At 44.6% G+C, this 22032-nt stretch overlaps 1 protein-coding gene across 4 annotated transcripts in view; it reads right to left on the bottom strand.

Annotated features, from left to right (window-relative positions):
- Nucleotides 1-7530: 7530 nt before the first annotated feature.
- MYH11 (myosin heavy chain 11) overlaps nt 7531-22032 on the bottom strand; it is a 285530-nt gene continuing 271028 nt past the window's right edge. For 2 of the 4 annotated variants that reach the window (XM_086941439.1, XM_086941440.1), the window contains 2 exons: nt 11832-11866; nt 7531-8279 (listed from right to left, as the gene is read on the bottom strand). In XM_086941439.1, coding sequence (XP_086797565.1) covers nt 11836-11866 — 31 coding nt within the window. In that variant the 3' untranslated portion in view covers nt 7531-8279; nt 11832-11835. The remainder of the gene's footprint in view (nt 8280-11831; nt 11867-22032) is intronic. The other 2 variants (XM_086941438.1, XM_086941437.1) reach the window with 1 other exon arrangement.

Below are 22032 nucleotides of genomic sequence, written 5' to 3'. Positions count from 1 at the left end.
ATTTGTGCCGCGTGACTCTGCCGGCGCGCCCGCTGGCCCTGCAGGTTAAGATGACAGAGGAGCCCCCATGGGTTCCACACCTTTGGCTCCGGTGCCATAGTCTCCTACTGTACTCGTTCCGGGGTCTGGACCGGCACCAGTTGCACCTCCACAACGACCTTCCGCAGCCCAATGCCTGGCGCCGAGGTCCTCGCCGTCGCTGCCTCCTCAATCCTCATTCCCAATGACACTGAACCAGTTGGGCATCCGCTGTGGCTGGCGCGGACAGAGCAGTACGGCTCCATGCCGTTCAACCTGACCTTTTCTGAAGGGTTAGGAATGGATGAGGATTGGAAGGGGGAGCAGGACCCCTTAGAAATCCTGCAACCTCAAGACATGGAGTGGTATGAGGAACTGGGCGATGCCAGTGGCCTGACACCTCCCCAGATTCTGACATGCTGTCACCCCCTAACCAGGTTATGGAGAAGGGGGGCATCATTCACTATGATGGTGCATAGAGCTATGGAGGTCTTTGACTTGCAGCTTCCTATGGTGGCAGTCAAGACTAACATCTTGACAGAGGTCCTGCAGCCTGGTGTCTCCAGCTCAGAATCCTTGCTGCTTTTCAATGAGGCCTTGACAGACATTCTTCTGGTCCAAACCCAGCATGGGGGTTCCTGTGAATAGAATGATTGCTCCACGCCATCGCCCTGCACCAAGTGACCAAGTTTTCCTCACCGCCCACCCCACAAAGCTTGGTGGTTCAAGCTTCCACTTCCAGTGGTGCCCTTCCTCCTGCACCCCTAAACAGTATATCCAAGAAACTGAAAAGCTTTGGGAAGAAAGTGATCTCTTCCGCCAGTCTAGCATTGCGGTCGGTGAACACCTCATGCTTTTTGGGCCAGAAATCCCATTTGATATTGAACACTGTTGCGCAGGTGCTGCCATGGTTCCGGTGGGGGACCAGATTCTACTCTCCCAAACCATTTCAGGCAGGAGAGATGCAGTGAAGTTCGCCTTCCGATGTGGTTTGGACATGACCGACTCGCTGGGCAGAGCCATTTCCACAATGGTGGGCGTACATAGCCACGCTTGGCTGAGAACATCTGGTTTTTCTGGGGATGTTCAAGCTAATCTTATAGATATGCCCTTTGATGGTTCCTTTCTCTTCGACAGACAAAGCAGATACCACACTTGAGCCTTTCAAGGACTTGTGGGCTATGACCAAGTACTTGGACCACATGACTACATCCCGGCCTATGTCTGCTTTTCGCTCCTTTTCCGGCCAGAGAGCCCCGCATGTTCAGAGCCCTCTGTGGGGTCATGGACGCATTTCACCCTGACCCCGAGGGTCGGAAGGCCAAGTTGAGCCAAGCCACGATTCTCTCCTCCGCAAAACCCTCCTAGTCCGATCTCCCAGGATAAATTGCGACCAGTTGGTGGCAGAATATGCCATCATCTCCACCACTGGCGAGACATCACGTCAGATAGGTGGGTGTTGCAAATAGTCCAAAAAGGGTACTCCCTCCCCTTCAAAACTACCACTCCATCAATGCCTCCAGTGTATGATCGGCTGATGAAGGATAACCTTGCCTTACTCCGCGAGGAAGTCAAATCTCTCTTGGCCAAGGGAGCTATAGAGAGGTCTCCCAGGCCAGAAATAGACTGTCGTTGTTATTCCCGCTATTGTCTGGTCCCAAAGCAGGATGGAGGTCTTCATCCTATCCTTGACCTCAGAGCCCTCAATTACTTCCTCAAAAAGGAGAAGTTCAAGATGCTCACCCTAGCTCAGGTCCTGTCTGCCCCGGGCCCGGGAGACTGAATGGTAGCGCTTAATTTGCAGAATGCCTATTTTCATATCCCCGTCCTGCCTGCCCATCGTAGCTACCTTAGGTTTACAGTGGGCTAAAAGATGGTGGTGGTCGCAGCCCATCTGCAGGGATCAGGGGTTCCAGCCTTCCCCTATCTCGATGACTGGTTGTTGAAGGTGGGCTTGTCTCAAGCAGTCATCTACCAACTTCAGACTATGGCGATTATCCTGCATTTGATGGGGTTCACTATCATCGTGCCGAAGGCACACCTGACTCCCACTCAGATGCCCCTTTTTATTGGGGTGGTTCTGGACACGGTGCAGTTTTGCACCTATCCTCCCAAACGGCGAGTCCAGGAAATTCTGGCTATAATACCGATGTTTAGCCTCTATCCTGGATTTTGGTGAGAATGACTCTGAGGCTGTTGGGCCTCATGGCCACCTACCTCCTGCTGGTGGACCATGCAAGGTGGCACATGCAAGCTCTGCAGTGGGACCTGAAGTTCCAATGGACACAGCATCAAGGACATCTCACCGACCTGGTTCAGATATCAAAGGGGACTGCGAAAGACTTGCAGTGGTGGATGACAAACTGCGATTGGATCAGAGGCAGACTCCTCTCCCTTCCCCCACCAGATCTCACAGTAGTGACGGATGCGTCTCTTCTGGGATGGGGCAGCCATCATAGGGAGGTGGAAATTAGAGGACTCTCATCTACGGGGGAAGTCAAGCTCTATATAAACCTATTGGAGCTTCATGGAATCCGATTGGCACTGAAAGCCTTTTTACCATCCATCAAGGGAAGGCTAGCTCAGGTGTTCATAAACAACACTACCGCCATGTGGAACTGCAATAAACAGGGCAGAGTGGGGTTGTGGACTCTCTGTCAAGAGGCCCTGCGCCTTTGGACTTGGCTGGAACAACAGGGCATTTCCCTGGTGGTTCAGCATCTGACCGGTTCTCTGAACGCCAGAACAGACTAATTCAGCCGATGGTGGCTAGTAGATCACAGGTGGCGTCTCCATCCGGAGGAGGTACATGGTCTCATTCAGCAGTGGGGCGAGACTTGCTTAGATCTGTTCGCCTCCGAACAGAATGCGCAATGTCAGCAGTCATCACAGCCTCCTTACCTTTCAATCTTTCTGGACAAAGTGGTGCTAAGAACTAGGGCTTTGTCTTTGCCCATGGTTGTAACTCCCTTCCATCCGGGACAGTCCATTACTCTGCCCACTTTCTATGCACTTCCGCACCCTTCCAAAGAAGAGGAGCGTCTCCACCATCTGGACCCAAAAAGAGTGTTATCATTCTACCTTGATCTCATTAAAGAGTTCCGGGTGGATGATCAACTCTTTACAGGGTACGTTGGAGCAAAGAAGGGGCGTGCAATCCAAAAGAGGACCATATCACACTGGGTTATCCTCTGTATCAAAATATGTTATGGCTTAGCAAACAAACAGCCTACTGAAGGTCTTAGGGCCCATTATAACCGAGCGAAAGGAGGTTCCTATTGCTGATATCTGCCAAGCGGCCATGTGGGTGTCTCTGCACACGTTTGCCAGACACAATTGCCTGGATTCTCATGTTTGCAGGGAGGGCCTGTTTGTCTGCTCTGTCTTTCAGGATTTCCTGGTTTAAAGCTTTTCTGCAGTCCCCCTTTCGGGGAAAGTATTGCTTGGGCATCTGGTCAAAGGTAAGGAATCCTCAGCTAGATGTCTGTATCAGCTGGACAAGTTACTTACCCTCAGTAACGCCTTATCTGGTAGAGATATGATCTAGCTGCAAGATCCTTACTGTCCCACCCATCCTCCCCCCACTGTGAAATTGGTTTTAGTGTCAGAGCTGGGCCCCTTCAGGTACCTAGCTACTTTTTTAACACACCATGGTCAGTCACTTCATGACTCCGCGCTTCTGTCTTGGAAAGTCGTGAAAAGTACTGACGTAAGCGTGCCAGAGTGGCAGTTATATTGACGACGAGGTTGGCGCGATGCTGATGAACACGACACCGGCAACGTCTCGCGGAGTCGACCGACGCCACCTACCGGCATGCAGAGTTACTGCTAAGAAAAATCTTTCGGATCCAGCCTGACGCCTGGAAGTTCAAAGTTAAGAATCTACGGTTAGATCATGTCTCTACCAGCTAAGGCGTTACTGGAGGTAAGTAACCTGTACATAAATGCTACATCGCAATGAAATTACATTTGAATTAATGAAAAAATATTACATTTAAATAATTTTTGGAAGTTTAAAAAATAAATTCTGTCCTAAAGTTTTCTTTTTTTTTTAATGAGTATTAATAATGATTAAATGTGTGGTGTGTACACTCAATTAAAAGCAGTTTAATTATTTTAAGATAACATTTATAGTCACATACCTTTTAATTCAAAAAGTATATACAAATATTTTATAATCAAGACATATGTAGTATTTTTAAACATTATCTTTAACAGTAATTTAGAGTTATTTATTTCTTTTAACTATTTTAAATAATTTCATTTAAAATTATTTCCTATGGAGCTGTGTTGTAAGTCCCTATGTCCATTATTTGCAATCTGAGGATGTTGCTGGATTTACTACAATTATTTTTTTTATTAGTAACTTACACTCGGATTTTGTGAATACCAAATAGTAAAAAACGTACTCAAAAGTGTAAACTTACTAAAAAGTGTAAGTTACTTTTGTGAATTCAGGCCCTTAATGTTTATTTTTGTTTCCTACAGCACGCTAGAGGGTTTTTATTGCCCCACAGCAGATGAAGTATCGTGTTTTGTGGAGCAGCAAAATCCACATTATTGTGAGCATATCTCTAGAGTCCAGAACCTGATGAATGCACCAGATCCTTTGGACATAAAAATGCGCCAAAACATGATGACCCCTTGAAAGTGTAAGAAAGGTGTTTATTTGTTAACCATGTGTCAGAAATGTGATTTTCTTAAAAAACTTGGGGGCATATTATCAAGGGGGTTTATCTCCGCTTTTTTGGCTTTAAAAGCCAAGAAAGCGGAGATAAAATTATCTCCCTATTACCAAGCTGTCGCTAACACCAGTTAGTGACAGCTAATAGGAGATAGCGACCATCTTGGGCCCCGCTTTGCATGTCAGTGATATTTATCACTAATGACATGCAAAGTGGGCGTGCCAAGATGTTAGCGACTGGAAACAGTCCCTAACATCGCTATCTCCTATTACCAACTTTTGGAGATATTCGCGCTAAGCTCGAATATCTCCAAAAGCTAACACCTGCCCTGAGCAGTTCTTAGCCATGTTATCCAATGGGAGGTGGATAACATGGCTAAGAGCATTTGCTCGATAATGCATGAATATCGCTGACTTTTCAGCGATATTCATGCATTGCGGCTGTTTTTTATCGCATTTGCGACGATAAACCTTGCTAATAGCAAGGTTTATCTGCGATAAAAATCGCCGATGTGCGGCGATAATTTTTGTCTCTAAACAAGTTAGAGACAAAAACTATCGCTAGTTGTTGGTAATATGCCCCTCGCTTAATCAGTCTGAACACAATTTTACATTCCTCCACACCTTCGTCCTCGGTTCACTTCTTTGTAATAAGACTGTGACACCCTGCAAGACCTATTGCTTTGTATAAGCAGGCATCAAAGGGCTCAATTCTGTTAAATATTGATGATGGAGTTTGTAGCTCTTTTATATCATACTCAATCATTACATTTACATCGTAGTCTGATGATGATCACAGAGGAAGTTGGATACACAGCATCCTATGTGCGGCCTCATGCTACCTAAAGATGCACAATATATTTTTTAACCGAGTAGATGTTACCTTTCAGAAACCTTTAAAGGTCCAAGCATATATAGGCTCATTTAATATCCCCAATCAGGCACTTATTTCAAATCATCTCTTTACATGTATTTTTTTTCTACAACTGACCGTTTTTCAGCAGAGTGCTGCTAATTAAAACGAGGACAAAAGTCACAAAGATTTTAGATGGATGGATTGTCCTCCGTCCTGAATAATCACAATGTTAAGGAAAGATGTTGGGGTGATATTAACAGGTGGGGTGTTACTACAGTGAAATGTAACACTTCCTCTTTAGGTCAAGCCTACGAGAGCATGCGCTACAAGTGTTAGCATCTGGTGTATTATCCCACAGACCTCGATTATTTTACAAGACATTATAGTGTTTGCTTCATCCTTGTTGTATAAGTTTGCTCGCTTCACATTTTCATCATCATCATCATCAGGTTTTCAGCATCTTTTTCCAGCGGTGGCAGGCAGGGATTGGAGGTAAGGAGGTGGCGACGGAGGGTGAGTGGATGTGGGAGAAGCGAGTATAAAAAAATAAAATTAAAAATTAAAACGTACCTTCCCGCTGCGTCTTTCCTCCGCAGTCCTCCCTCGCTCGGGCTCAAAAAGAAGCATACCCAGGCTCCCAGTCAGCCAATCACAATAAAAGTCTTAGCAGCATTGTGATTGGTCTGAGCATTGTGCTTGGGTGCTCAGAAGCTGACTGGGAGCCCGAGTATGTTCTCCACGCAGGATGTAATGCAGCCTGCATGGAGAACAAACAAAGTGTCCAAGACTGTTTTGGGCGGCCTGAGAGGGCCGGCCAAGCAGTTATTGCGCACTTAGGAGGGTGTTAGCACCCCTCCCCTGCCCCCGCCCACTCACAGAAACTGTTGAAGAAGGAGAAAATAAAATGATGATAACGTGAGTTATCATGTTATTTTCCTTTTGTTTCACTGCAAAAAAGTAGTGAGGCAACGCTCCTCCGCCTTAGCGGAGGAGCCGCCACTGTTTTTTTTCACTTCACCATTGACATGCTTACATGGCAAGGGCATCTAATTATGCATTCATCTATTCTTCAGCATTTTATCTTTCCAAGTTTTACATGCTTGAAACCTTCAACGTCGTCAGACTGGGAAGTATTCAAGCATGTGAATCTATGAAAGATACCTATGCTGGAGTATTGGAGTTAAAGGTAAGTAACTTATTTCCTTCATCTGTGCATTGGCAAACTAGAGCTGGACTCTGCAGTGGCCACAAGATCGAGTGCAGCCTCCAGGCCTCTGCTGCGCAGTGCAGGAGGGCCATGGCTTTGAGTGTGTTATACAGGCATCACCTGACATCACCAATGACCTTTATCTTCATGAACTTGTTAACCCCCTTTCATTCTTGCTTTTCTTCTCTCTCTCCTTCTCTGTCCCTCGCGATCTGTCAATGTCACTCTCCATGTTTTTCTCTCTGTTCCTTTCCCTTCGCACTTGCACTCCAGTTGGCTCTATTTCTCGTTCTCTCTCTCCCTCTTCACCTTATCTCCTTCTAGCTCGTCCAGTCTTTCTCTCTCCCTTTCTTACCTAACATCCTTGCTGTCTCGTTCTCCCACCATCACCCCTTTTCTCCTCTCCCTTGCTTTCTCCCACCTTCCCACAGTTTTGTTTCCTATTTCCTTCTCTTTTACTCTCTTTCTGACCCCTTCCTCTTCACCGTCCAGCCGCCCCGCACTCTCGCTATAAAATCATCCGGCTATCCACCCCCACCCTATTGTCAAAGCACAATAGCTCGCCCATGGGCAAGACCTACTAGCTTTGCCAATGCATGTTGTATTTAAAGTTTTTCCTCTCCTATCACCTATTCCCTTTTTCCAAGATCCAGAGAAGTGACTCTCAAAATGGTGAATACAAATATTTTTTGCAACTGACATTAAAAACAGATTCTGTTGAGTTACAGTAGCCTACAATTTAGAAAACAGAAAAGGACAATACTCTTTCCAGTGCTTTAACCTTTTATTAGTGGAAGTGGCTTAAGCACAATCAAAGTGCATAGAAAACAGTGTCAATATTTTCAATTCTTTCTCTTTTAAACAAAAAAATCTTCAGTTTTTAGTACAAGTGTAGCAAAGAAGGCACTTTGATGATGCTAATGTGCACTGTGCATCAGAGGGATAGTTACCAGAAATAAAAATAAAAATAACATTCAAGAGTGATTACATACTGGAACAAATGGGGACAAAATAACCGAATAGCAAACAATGACTTTGGCAGCATCATCTTTTGCAAGATGTTTCATCCACACAGAACATACTTAACCAACCAATGATCCCTCGGAAAGCTGTTTTTTTCACTACTGGGATTCACAAAAGAGAATACACCAAACGGAAAATTAAAGCACGGAGTTTTTCAAAGGATTTTCTTTGCAAGATTTCAAAATGTGCATCCTACAGACATATCTGTTTGTACCATTTCTGGAAGTAAGATGTGCATTTGTGGTTGGACGGCAGAAGTAGTGTTTCAGTGTGGCGTAGGAACCCTAACATCAATTTAGACAATCCAGAAAATTGTCCATGTTTGCTGTGATATATGTATGCATTGATAGTCTTATTCACTGCCTTTTGTTCCATTAAAATCTGCATCTCGCGAGTCCCCGTCCTCTTCTGACCCATCTGCTGCATTATCTACTGCTCGCCTTCCTCCTCCAGATCGGCGAGGGGGGGCAAAAGATGGTTCATTCCCCCTTCTGAAGAAAAGAGAAGAAAGACTTAAAAGGAGACAACATGTACGTTCTACTGGAATATTCAATTGTTATTTGCCACCACGATTGGTTAAAGATACAGAACCAAGATTGTTTCATCAAGCACAGGCATGACCGGTCAAAAGAAATTTATGATCGCTGAATGAATGAAACCTTTTTAAAATGGCTAATAATGTCACTTAAAACCTCTGTACTTGGTACAGCTCTATAATGTTTCTCAAACTTTTTGTGAAGGTTTCTATCATACAGCAATACGGATGGAGAGCTTTATTTTCAAAAGAGTAGTCCCAGATAGTAATGAATTTGGGGAGAAAATACACATTTCTTATGAAAATGAAGCCCGAAATATTTAAAAAGGCATTGAGCTTTTCTGCAGCAGTCTCATATGCTTCTTCCACTTATTCCAATTCCTTCTAAGTTTCCCATCTACCATCTGGTATGTCACGTGCATGTAAGAAGTTCACACGTGTCAAATGGACATAGATAAACAGCTTGAAAAGTAGTGTGGCGCTCTCTCAGACTGGGGAACCCAACCACCCTAAGGGAATCTGCTTATTAATCAATTTGTGCCGTAATTGCTTTTATGAACCATGTTTAAAAATCACCACTCGCTTTTGTCGAATGCCTTTCTGTATTTTTTTCAATTGTTATTGGCCACAAGACTGAGTTTTTTTGATATATGTTGTGGCTGAATTTAATAATGTACCCATCTTTGTTATTTAATTACTTTTGTTGTATTGTCAACAGTCCTTAATCAATCTTGTTTCTTGCTTTTTGCTGAATAACTTTGACTATATGATATCCCAACACCATTGATGTTTTTAGACAAAGGACTGACTGATATTTGGACTCTAGCTTCTAATCATGTCTGATCAATGTGGTGGTATTAGGCACTGTTAATGACATGTGAAAAAACTACAAGTGCTGACAAATCATGTTATCATCTACAGATGTCAACTCTTCTAGTTAAAGACCTCTGCATTCCTTGTACACAAATATAGAGTATAATTCTACTTAATCTTACAATATACAATCCCGATCCTATACTTCCCCAGTATCCAGCTAAAGTAGGTAAAAAAAAGTAATGGTGTGTGCAAAAAAAAAAGTTAGTACAGATGGTTTGGAAACACTCAATGAAAACCTTAAGAGACTGCTGCTAAGACAAGGCTTCCTTAAATATTTGTGTCAAAATAGATTAGCATAGGTGAACAAAAGAGGAATAATTGCAATTATGGAAACCCATTTTGGGAACATGGGGACTACTGAGCAAGTATGCCAATTGAAAGTAGATTGCTTAGATCAGATGTGTGCTTTCATTCAAATTACCTTCTCAATTAATCAAATTATGGAGTGTCTTCTTGATGCAGCAGTGTATATGGTCATAGGGATAGTTGTCATTTATAGTACATATTCATGCCCTTACTTCTTTCTTATTCAGTAGAAACCTCCGCTGCTTTTGTTCATCTCTCATAATGCTAAGCTGGGATATGTACCTTATACAGACAGTAAAGTCTGTATGATGCATGGTTTTAGCATAGGTGGCTCAAAAGTGAAGGCAGCATTATGTGATGGATTATTATAGATAAAGTACACAAGAAAAAATGTGATTGATGGAATGTGTGAAATAATCTCAGCCACTGGTAATTACTTGGGGCCGCATTCCAATCCATTGTTATTTTGCACACCATGTCACCTCCGTTTAGACACAGCTAAATGCACCCTGCTCCAATTTGAACAGTCCGGCCCGACCTGCCAAGCCAGGTCCTCCCTTAACTGGAACAGAAGCAGCTAAGGACCAGTTTCGCCCTAGTTATGGGCTCGTCAGACGGGTACAGCTTTGTTCCAGTGACACAGAGTACAAGGGATCCATGTCAGGGTGATACCGGTCCCGGGTTGCTTGAGCTCTGTTTCAGGCATGGCTTGGCAGTTCGAGTTGGACTGTTCCTATTGGAGCAGGGTCAAGTCTGATTTGCATCTGTGGAAGAGGTGTGGCACAGCGGCCAGGGTGCCTGACTCTGGACCGCGGGGTTCATTGTTCGGGTGTCGGTGTCAGGTTAGCCCAGCACCATGTGACTCTGGGAAATACCTTAATTAATCTTCCCAACAGCCCCTAGTGGAGTCCAATTTGAGGTGGCCTTGTGTGCAGAATAATTATGGATTGGGATGCGGCCTGAGTGTTTACCAGTGGCAAAGATTAATTCAAGCATTCCATCCATCACTGTTTTGTATACTTAGTGTGTCACCAAAGGTGGGACAGGTATGCCCAGACAGACGTGGGTTCCGTGCACAATGTGTCACTGCTGTACCCAGCTAATAATGAGCCACTACCTAAGGCAAACCGGTTCAGGGTTGCTTGTGTTACGATTCAGGGAGGACCTGGCTTTTCAGTTCGGGCTGCTAGGGTCCTATTGGAGCAGGGTCAAGACTGATTTGCATATAGCTTGAGGTGACATGGTGGCAGAATAACGATGGATTGGGATGAGGCCTAGTGACAGACATTAATTCAAGCATTTCATCCATCGCTATTTTGTATACGTATTAATATAGATGGCACAAGAAATTCATTGATCACACGTATATCAAAATGCTTAGATTTAATATACCTGCTTTCATCAATCAATCGAGATTCAGAAATTAAAATGGAGGCTGTTGATAAGATGTCTGATTCATGAAACTAAGTAATCAGTACAACATATTTCATAATGCTTAGAAATGTTTTTAGCACTTTTACATTGTCTGTGATGGGCTAAATAACCTAGCCTGATGTTGTGTTGCAGCATGGGCAAGCGTCGAGTTTGTCTACTCCTGCTTATTTTGGCTAGCTGGCATTAGGGAGGCTGAAGGCTCGAGAAAGGCATGCCTTAATGAGAACACTTTTAAGCTAACTGAGCTGTCTTAACAAATGTGCTTAGAATTCTAGATTCTTCAACAAGTGTTTGGGAAAATTCAACACCAATGTAAGTTTAATCATATGAAAAGATGTTATTTCCTTCCTCAGGTTGCATGGTGCATTCAGACTATCCCAAATGGGATCTGTGACTGTGAAGATATCACAGTTAGTGTTGTATCTGTGGTGAATTAAGATTCACTGTGCACATTCACAATGAGCAAGTGGTACTGTATGTGGTGAAAATATGCATTTCTGTGATGAAGATTGCAACACAATATATTAGTTATTTGTTTTACAACGAGTATTATGCTGGTAAGTTATTGCATCATTCTAGAAAAAAGGTGTGCAAGAGACAGTTCTAGCATGCAAAGGAGAAAGGGCAATCCAATCGACATTACGGTCAGACCGCCCTACACAGATTGTGAGAATGCATTCATCTCAGTATGTGCCATCAGGCAGAGGAGAAACATGAATTTTAGAAGGACTGGAGGGGATGCAGGTGCCATTGGTACATTGGTTTCCTTTCATGTGAAACTCATATTGCAAAGATATCCACGTCTTGAGGTTTTGCTAAAAAGTATATATCTGATTCGAAAAAATGGATATCTGTGCAACAATTACTAGTCAGAAAGATGGAGGCAGGGTACCTGCTTAGTCATTTTGTGGAGGTTCCTGTGTCCCTCTGAAACAGAGATGTCAGCATAAATCAATGCATCACAGTACATGCTAAGGTGTTACACTTAAATATCAAGTGTCAATTTTTTAAAATAGAAAACAAAAAAAAAATGTCATAATTAAATAAAATCATTATGTATTCCCGGAGTTATTTCCATCAGTTGATTTGCATCACATTTCAAAATCACATCTTACTGGTGCCATGTGAAATTGATTAAATCATAGAGTTTAAACCTTTGTATTTCAAGGTCTCCATCAAGGAACTGGAATTATTTGTTCCCATATAATCTGCATAACCTAAAATCACAAATGTGTTCAACCCACAAGTCTTGAGTACCATTTTAAGAGGGCCGTCCCACATTTCCAACATTTTAATAAGGTTTTTTGTTAACTAAACCTGATCGTGGCACCACATCTCTGTGGTAAATGAAGCACCAGACACAGTAGACGATTCCAGCAGGTTCCTTTATTCTCAATAGGAGAAAGTGTAAGAGCAGACCACCAACAGCAGCAACAACAGGTCAACTGCCAAAGGGTGGAACTCACAGAGAGAAGGCAGAATAGAACATAGAATATAGAACAAGGAGTGAAGGCATAGCAGAAAAAGACTAGAACGACAATTGCATGTACTACACATCTTCTTCCTTTCTGTTGTTTGAGAAAAAAAAAAAAAACAAAGAAAAACTTAACAAACAAAATCCTGAAGGTAAGTGGGAGGCCGCCGAGGCCTAAGAGGGCGTGCAGAAAGAGAAGAACTTGGAACAGGGACCGGGCCCGGCAACAGAGCAGGTGCATCGCCCCCACCAGAAACAACAACTTCATCTTGTACAGGAGAAGCAAGAGGCGCACCATTAGGGGGTAAGGAGACATCCGATTCATTGGCCAGCAAAAATCCACTAGTGAGAGAATCATCAGAACGAGAAGTGGAAGAAACCGAAACCCCAGAGTGCACAGGAAACAAAGAGGAAGACCCCTTTTCTCTCTTGTAGAGAGCAACTCTCCTGAAGTTCCAGCATTCGCCATTATTCAAAATGACGCAATGGTTGAGCACTTTTTTGACTTTAAATGGGCCCTTAAACTTGGACAAACCTTTTTGTAGTCTTCCCAATTTGATCTTGACTAAATCTCCCACAAGGAAAGGAGGAGAAGGAGAGACATTTGGGGTAGAATCAGCAACACTAGTTTGAGGATCATCCAGAAAACTACCCTGAGCCTGCAGAGTAACAACATCCCGCATCCATGACGGGACTAACTTTAACCCAGGATCACGTCCTCTCATCAATTGAAAAGGAGACAAATCACCACTAGCCAAAGGAGTGGTGCGATAGGCCCACAGCATTTCATCAACCATTTTCCTGACAATGTGACCACCACTGGACGCCATCTGTATGATACCCTTAACCACTTTATTGGCTCTTTCGCAAACAGCATTGCCCTGAGGGTTGTATAGGGATGTAAGGTGATGGGAAACACCACACTCCTTCAAAAAGGTCTCCATATCCTTGGAGGTGAGTTGTGGACCATTGTCTGTGATTAAGACAGAAGGCAGACCCTCATCCTTAAAGAGATGACCCAAAAACCTGATGGAGTAGGAAGAAGTGATATCACTGGTAAAATGAACAACCAACCACTTGGTAAAAATATCAATGACAACAATGGCAAATCTATCACTTTCCCCTAACTCACCCATTGGACCAATAACATCAATGGCAATGGTATGCCAAGGCAAATTCGGTGAAAGAACATGTGCACCATCAACAAGCTTAGGACCAGTCTTCAACCGTTTCTCCCCTTCCCTGCAGAGAGAGCAGCTCTCAACCCACTCCACAACTTGGGAGTCAACGCCAGGCCACCAGAAGTGATCTTTTAAACGCCTTTGGGTAAGGGTCTGGCCCATGTGCCCTTCATGTGCCAAGGCCAGTAACTTAGTTCTTAACCCGAAGGGGGGAACAAATTTCTCACCTTTAAAAAGAATGTCCCCAACAACAGAAAGATCATCTAGAACCTTAATGTAAGGCCGAACCGCAACAGGGACAGAACTTTCTCGTCTAGACCCCAACCTTATGAGTTTGATGACCTCCTGAAGGGTAGCATCAGAAGACATTTCTCTGGACCAGTCACTGGGAGAAAAAACGCCCTCGCCTACAAAAACAGCATCCTCCACCGAGGCCACAGCTAAATCATCTGAGTCAAGAGAAACAACTGAATTGTGAGGAGAACGCCAATCCATGGACAACCTCGAGAGACAATCGGCTTGGACATTTTTCCAGCCTGGGACGTATTCCACCGAGTACTGAAACTCCTGTAGTCTGGCCGCTAGCTTCATAAGGCGGGCAGAACCTTTACCTGCCCCCCCAGGTGAAAGAACTTTGATCAGAGGTTTATGGTCAGAGCGCAGAGTGAAATTCATGCCCCACAAGAAGGTACGAAAATATTCAACAGCCCAAGAGGCCGCCAACGCCTCCCTTTCGATAACGGAATAGTTCTTCTCCGTATCCGTAAGAGTCCTGGAGGCAAAGGCGATGGTGACTTCTGACCCCCCACACAACTGAGACAACATAGCCCCCAAACCATGTGCACTTGCATCAACAGTGACGATAGAGCTGTTGCGTACATCAAAAGGGGATAAAATTTTAGCATTGCAAATTTCATTTTTGATGTTCACAAAACATTTCTCTTGCTCAGGCCCCCAAGTAAAACTTACGCCCCGTTTAAGCAAAGACCTAATAGGCACAGTCTTGTCAGAAAAATTATGTACAAACTTAGAGTAGTACTCTATCAACCCCATGAAGGAACGGAGCTGGTCTTTGTCAGAGGGTGAGGGTGCAGAACGAATAGCTTCACAAAGGTTTCTTTTGGGTTTAATGCCAGAGGAAGTGATGGTGTAGCCCAGGTAATCTACTTCACACACACCAAACAAACACTTATCCTTCCGTAAAGTCAAACCAGCATCAGATAATTTCTCAAGAACAACATTCAAAGTGTAATTGTGCTGGGATTCAGTTAGACCATAAATGAGAATGTCGTCTTGAAAGTAGACCACCTTGGGCACACCTTTGAAGATACCTGACACCATGCGCTGAAAAACGCTAGCTGCTGATTTGAGACCAAATGGCAGGCGAGTAAATTGGAAGGTACCCCAGGGAGTGATGAAGGCTGTCAGGGACTTGGAATCTTGGTGGAGGTCAATTTGATGGTATGCACTCCTGAGGTCCAATTTCGAGAAGAATCTCGCACCATTAAGAGTGGTAACTAATTCAGAGATGTTGGGTAGTGGGAAGGTGTCAGCAACAACACAGTGGTTGAGAGACCTGAGGTCGACACAGAAACGGAGCTTGCCGTCAGCCTTCTTGGTGACGACAATGGGCGAAACCCAAGGAGAGGCTTCAACAGGCTCAATGACTCCAGAACTCAACATGTCATCAAGGAGACCCTTGACTTCATCCCTAATGATGATAGGAATGCGTCTTACCTTGTGTTGAATGGGAACAGAGTTGGGTTTGATTATGATTTTATGTGAATAGCCCTTGAGTCGACCCAAACTCTCACCAAAGACATTTTTAAATCTAGAGAGTAAAGAAAACAGATCAGAGTCTTCCACGACCATGACCTGTGGATCAGCTCGGGGATTCACAACAATGCACAGGTCATATTGGTGTATCCAACCAAGGATAGCAGGACCAGACTCTGAGACATACACCTTACCACAAATTTGTCTGGTTGAGAACACAATGTTAGCCTCAAAATACCCAAGGATGCTCAGTGGTTCCCCTTGATACCCTCCAGGAGAAATATCTGTAGGAAAAAAACAAGTCATACCCCACAATTCAACAACAAGTGAGTAGGGAATGATTGTATACCGCGAACCAGTATCAACCATCAAGTAAACTTCCTTTTCATTAATAATGAAAAGAGCCTTAGGTCTATTCCTACGTTTGTGGTCTTCGCGTTGAAGATCACTATCATCACCCACGACCAAAATTTTGTCAGAGTCATCTTCAACTACTGTAATATCACTAAGATATGAAACAGAAGGACGGGCTTTACTTCTGCAAACACGAGCATAATGCCCCAATTTACCACATTTCATGCATTCCTGTTTGGCTGCAAAACAAAACTTAGAATCAGAAGCATGTACCAGACTACCACATCTAAGACATTGCTTGGAAGAAGAAGGTTTACCAATGTTATTGGACTTAACATTAACAGACTTTTTGTTGAAGAATTTTCTCTGTTTAAGAAGTGCAACTTCGTCTTGGTCATCATCTCCCTGACTTGGAGGCATATACGAATGACAAGACACCTCACCAACATCAGATGAAATTGCCCTCTTTTCCAGCTCTTTCATACACCCTTGGGACTGTTCCACAACTTTCGCCAAGTCAATTGCTGTTTGTAGATTGGGATTTTTCGCTGCCCAAAGACGTTCCTGGATTTTTTTATTATTGCATTGTACAATAAGCTGATCCCTGATCAGCTCATCAGTCATATTGCCAAACTTGCATTTCACTGACATTTCGCGCAATCTAGAAACAAAGTCATCTATGCTCTCACCAGTTTTTTGGCTTTTGGTGTAAAATTTATACCTGTTCATGACAAGGTTTTCCTCCTTGGCATACCTGACCTCAAGGCGAGACACAGCCTCCTTATACTCATCCAACGGGGCCTGTGCGCCAGGTACAAGAACTTGGGGCAAAAACCTGAAGACCCGTTGTCCTTCTTTACCTAGAGAACCTAAAAGCAGTGCTTTCTTGCGTTTTGCGGAGAACTCTTGAGCATCCAATGCATCAAGATAGTTCTCAAACATGGGAAACCAGTCTTCCCATGATATGCTGGGTTGGCCAGGCAAAGAAAGAAAACTAGGCGGCAAAACAATAGATCCAGCCTGAAAGGATGACTGTTCAGCCATGTTTGAGTTGTGGTGAGAGACACAAATGGAGTCAATTGCGAAGAACTGAACACACAAAAAAAAACGAGTCAGGAGAAATAAGTAAGTAAATAGTTAATCACAGGAGCGTGTTCCAAGACGAAACGCTACAAACAGGAGTAAGTAAAAGCTTTACTTGTCACAAATGCGCAAAAGACGAGCGCATCGTCGTTGCTGGAGTTGAATGCGTTACCATGGCAATCCAAGATGGCTCCCAGCGTGATGACGTTGACAGCCAACGCGTTGGTCGTCTGAAGGGGACGACGTGTTGAAGCAATCACGCAGAGGAAGAGGAGCGCATGCTAGCGTCACAAGCTAGCGTCACAAACAGGATCGCTGACTCCCCCAGAGGATTCTAGTGCGTCATCAGAACTGCGGAGACGCTGAGGGAGTAGGAGATGGCCAGGCAGGAGACAGCGGAAGAGGAAAGTGAACGGAGCAGCGGCAGGAGAGGTAAAGACTTGCCGGTTCCGTGGTAAAAACTTGCCAGTTCCGTCGTAAACGTCAAAGTGAAGCCGTCAATCCTCATAGGCAGAATCTCCAAGCGTAGACAGGGATTCAACTCGGTCTGCTCTTAGACAAAGTCAGAAGGTGGCGGAAAGGTGCAGGTTTCGAAGAAGCGTCGCCAAAATACTGTGGTAAATGAAGCACCAGACACAGTAGACGATTCCAGCAGGTTTCTTTATTCTCAATAGGAGAAAGTGTAAGAGCAGACCACCAACAGCAGCAACAACAGGTCAACTGCCAAAGGGTGGAACTCACAGAGAGAAGGCAGAATAGAACATAGAATATAGAACAAGGAGTGAAGGCATAGCAGAAAAAGACTAGAACGACAATTGCATGTACTACAATCTCCCTCACAGTGCATTAGAGAGAACTTGCTTCAAACCTCGGACAGAAAAAAATTCTTCCCACATCTGTCTTTACTGTTCCTTCACAATTGGCGACAAACCACATTATTCAGATTTATTAAAAAACTTTTGTTTTACCGAAACCGCCCAAAGTGGTGTTATGGTCCCTAAGTTTATACATGATTGTCCTCTCCTTTAAACCTACAGTCATAATTTATGTAAATGCCTCTTTCCCTTTCTCTTTTAAATATATATGTCAGCCACTTCCACTGTCTAATCAGCAGCTTCAATGCCAAATTCTACCCGTATGCTTATGCTACAAACGCCTACATTAGCCTCAAGGGATACCCAGAAGCTCCAGATATCTTCTCACTTTCAGTTTGAAAATATTTGAATGAATTAATCAAACATTGCTATTATTTCAAGTCACTCCTTCATCATAGCTCCTCACTGTCTGGCTGTTGACCAAATAGAAGACATCCAATGAACTGCTCATGTCACCTTGTATGCATTTTTGACCTGTAATTGGTGATGGCCACTGTGCAAATAATTATTAGTTGTGATTTTAAATAAGGCCCATGACACACTGCATTGTATTCCCTATTGCTGAGTGGCTGCCCACCTAGATTAATGTGAATAATGTAAAGTCTTGAGTAGTGGCATATTTCACTTCAAATGCATTCCTCTACATAAAGCTGATACTGGGGTAAACCAGATTATACTCCCAAAAAAGGAAATTCTAGAGTGTTGCTGTATGAAAAGAACAAGTATTTAGTATTTAAGAATTGGGCAGTTATGGACTGTCAAAATTCAGAGTGTAAGGATTTTTTAGTCCAGGACAGAGAGGCACATACTTTAAAAAAAATCAAAGCACCCAGAAATGAAGATGGGCAGTTGCTGAAAAGTCACCATGAGAACCATGAACTCTCAATAGTTTAAGAGAAACTACAAATTAGGAGGTGTGACCCTGAGATTTCACCTACTTTAAGTGATGGATGGAAGGTGTCTATGAACTTTTTCTTTGAGCCAGAACTTTGCAGTTGATTAAGATGATACAGAGGTACATTATGTGGGGCAAGGACCCTAACTGTAATCAAGGAAATGGACTCCATTACCTGACTTGGTTAGGAAAAGACAGCATAATGTGGGTACAGTGAGCCCACCCACGCTGGTCGACCACTGTACCTGATACCCTAATGATATGAGTGTTAACAATGACACATTTTTTCACTCATTGGTACAGAGGGTTGCATAAGTCCACCACTGGGTCCATCACAAAGGTTTGTGGTGACACCGACTGTCTATCTCCTAAGAGTATATTCCCAACAGCATCAGCTTTGAAAAAACACTACGTGTCAAAAACAGTCTAAAGCAGCCAGTCCAACTATTGGTTGTTTGTTAGAATATTGAGCACAAAATTATTTTCTATAAAAAATAACAGCTGGAATATCACCACCCTCATTTTGTAGTGGCAAGTATATAGATAACTATAGAATTCCAGTCTTGGATAGCCACATCATCAAGCCACATACATGTTGAGTTAAATATAATACATTTATACTTAGCTATAAATAGTTTGCTTCAAGCTATATTCATGGAGTCAATATTCTGGCTATATTTTTGTAGCATATTTAAAACTCCATATTCTGGTAGAGGAGGTCCGCCAATATTCCACCATGATTGTTATTCATATGGCACTTTATTGCGACACAGCGACCAGAGCACAGCGTGAGGAGAAGAACTCAGGGGCCATTACCTTCAGAGACGCTGCCCAGGAGGAAACTGCAGTGAAGACCGCGAGCACCAGGCACGCCACCGCCGCCTCGGGACTACAGGTCCCGGCAGCCTTTGCGGCGGAGGCGCGTTCCCTGACGCCGATCCTAGGCGCCAGGAGGGGCTACAAAAGCATCTAGCCCTCGGTGAAGCGGGGGGAGTCCTCTATTGCGACACAGCGACCAGAGCACAGCGTGAGGAGAAGAACTCAGGGGCCATTACCTTCAGAGACGCTGCCCAGGAGGAAACTGCAGTGAAGACCGCGAGCACCAGGCACGCCACCGCCGCCTCGGGACTACAGGTCCCGGCAGCCTTTGCGGCGGAGGCGCGTTCCCTGACGCCGATCCTAGGCGCCAGGAGGGGCTACAAAAGCATCTAGCCCTCAGCTCAGCGGGACGCGAGCGGGACGCCCGGGGCGAAGCCCGGGCAAAGGGCGGGCCCTCTGAGGCCCTCCGAGGCGCGACTAGGCCAGGCTAGGCCACCCCCCTGAAGACGACCACGTGGGCTTGAGGTACGGCTGTTTGGTTCCTTATTTTGGGAGTAAATTTTGGCCAATAACACAGGTTTTAGTCAATTTTTTCGAGTCAGTCACCTTATACAGCATTACCCGTCAAGGCCAGCAAGTCATTCGGCCATAGTTTAGCCGACAGCGTGAGTTTATGACTCTACAAACATTAATTTAAAATATGGGTAAAAAATTGGTTCCTCAACCTGCCGAGGCTGTGAATACCCTTGATTCATACCTAGTTCAAGTGGTAACCAGCATCAACAGCAAGAGAAGGCAATCTCTGGGCCTAAGCTAATCACCAGTGCTGCTTGCAGATAGCCCGTCCACAAGCACAGCTATGTCCGATTCCCTGATAGGTAACGCACAGTCTATTGCCGTAGATTCTGGCCCTAACTCTCCGATCAATCACATTGAAGCCACTGAAAACTCGACTTCTGCCAAGGATAGAGCTGATCTTATAGATTTAGCTGACGACGCCTCCATCGAGACAAGCATCCAGACAGACGTCATAGACGAGGCCCCTCAGCTCCAGTCCCCCCCTAATCGTGCTGTTAGAGCATGTAGGAAAATAGCAGCCAAGAGAGGGGGGAAACAACAGGGGAGGAAGAAGCCAGCCACCCCACCCACCAGAAGGATGGGTAACTTCACAGACCATGAGTTAGATCTCGAGTCTAGGCGCATATCTGATGATGATCTCTTCAACAGGATCCAAGAAATGATGGATATCAAGATCAAAACTATCATAAAGCCCCTGATCGGGAAAGTGGACAAATTGACCGCCGAAGTTAAGAAATTGGGAGGGGTTCACGGTAACTTGGCTAAGGAACTAGAGAACCCTCGTCGCAGATCTAATATCTACGGATGAGGGTGTTCCCTCTACTGACAGTAGTGCGCAGCCCATTCAATCAGACTTGCCACACCCACCCCCATCCTTAACATCAATAGCCCCGAATCAGAGTGCGGCAACTGGGGGCCCTCACGTCACCACCACTGACGCAACAGTGGCACGTAATCAAGAGGCCAGCCCGGTTCAGTTTATAGCGGAAGCCTTACCGCTAGTCTTGGTATTGGCCAACGTTCCTGTCTTGTCACAAGATAAAACAGAGTCCAACCAGGATCTCAAGGACAAAGCCCTACATTGGCTTTCTAACAACATTTACATGGCGCAAGAAGGGTTTGATAAATTGGCAGGTGATATAGTCTCGACCAGGAGGGTACCTTGGATTGGCAACAAGCCGAAAAAGTTTCAGGGAGACTGCGTCATTATAAACTTCACTAACGCAGATGTTCTCCCCGAAATCCTGATCAATCTCTTTCCGCCTCAACGGCGTAATGGATCCATAGTCCCGTTAACACTCAGATTTTTTAACAACGAGACCCAATCTGCTACTTTAGCCAATACTAACAGGCCAACTAAGTATAAGAACAATAGCAGCTGGGGAGGGGCAATGGGCTCCCGATTCACTAGTGATCGGTTTCTGCCTGCATCGCAGCAAATGCCAGGAAGAACTAATTACCCACATGAGCGGATCATCCCCCCGGCTCACCCGCACGCGCTCGGACTTAACGGATGGATGAACGGCGAACCCGGTTACGAATACAGCGCACGGGGTATCAGGCCAACACGGTGGCAGAGAATGGACCCGGCCATGGGCCACCCAATTACACCACATCACCAGTGGAATCTAGCTCATGCTGGTCAGATTCACCCAGCCACCCCTTCTGCTTGGGGCTTCACCACAGGCAATAGGTTTGGCCCCTTATCGGACCTCAACACCTGTGATTGACTTGCATTAAGATCTAACCCAAACAATTCTGGACTAATTAATTCGAACCCACGCAAAGAGGGCCAAAACATCGACGTTCTTCAAAGCTCTTACAAGCCTAATGCAGTCATAGAGCCACATATACCCATCACTCGTGGCCAGCAAATATTTTCATTGGGGTCAGACGCTGGTCCTGATACGGGCACTATCAGCGGGATGACACAGCATCGCTGTCATGCGAATTCTACTAGGGCCACATTAGCGCAAGTTTCAGAGGAAGGCGACTCTGAGAGTGGCAGTGAACCTACGACCATTAGGGAGTCATGTAGGATTTTAAGCTGGAATGTG

Source organism: Lissotriton vulgaris, chromosome 10 (genome assembly GCF_964263255.1).
Source record: "Lissotriton vulgaris chromosome 10, aLisVul1.2, whole genome shotgun sequence".
Lineage (NCBI taxonomy): Eukaryota > Metazoa > Chordata > Amphibia > Caudata > Salamandridae > Lissotriton > Lissotriton vulgaris.
The sequence above is the reverse complement of the archived record's forward strand: the minus strand, read 5'-3'. Positions and strand labels throughout refer to the sequence as shown.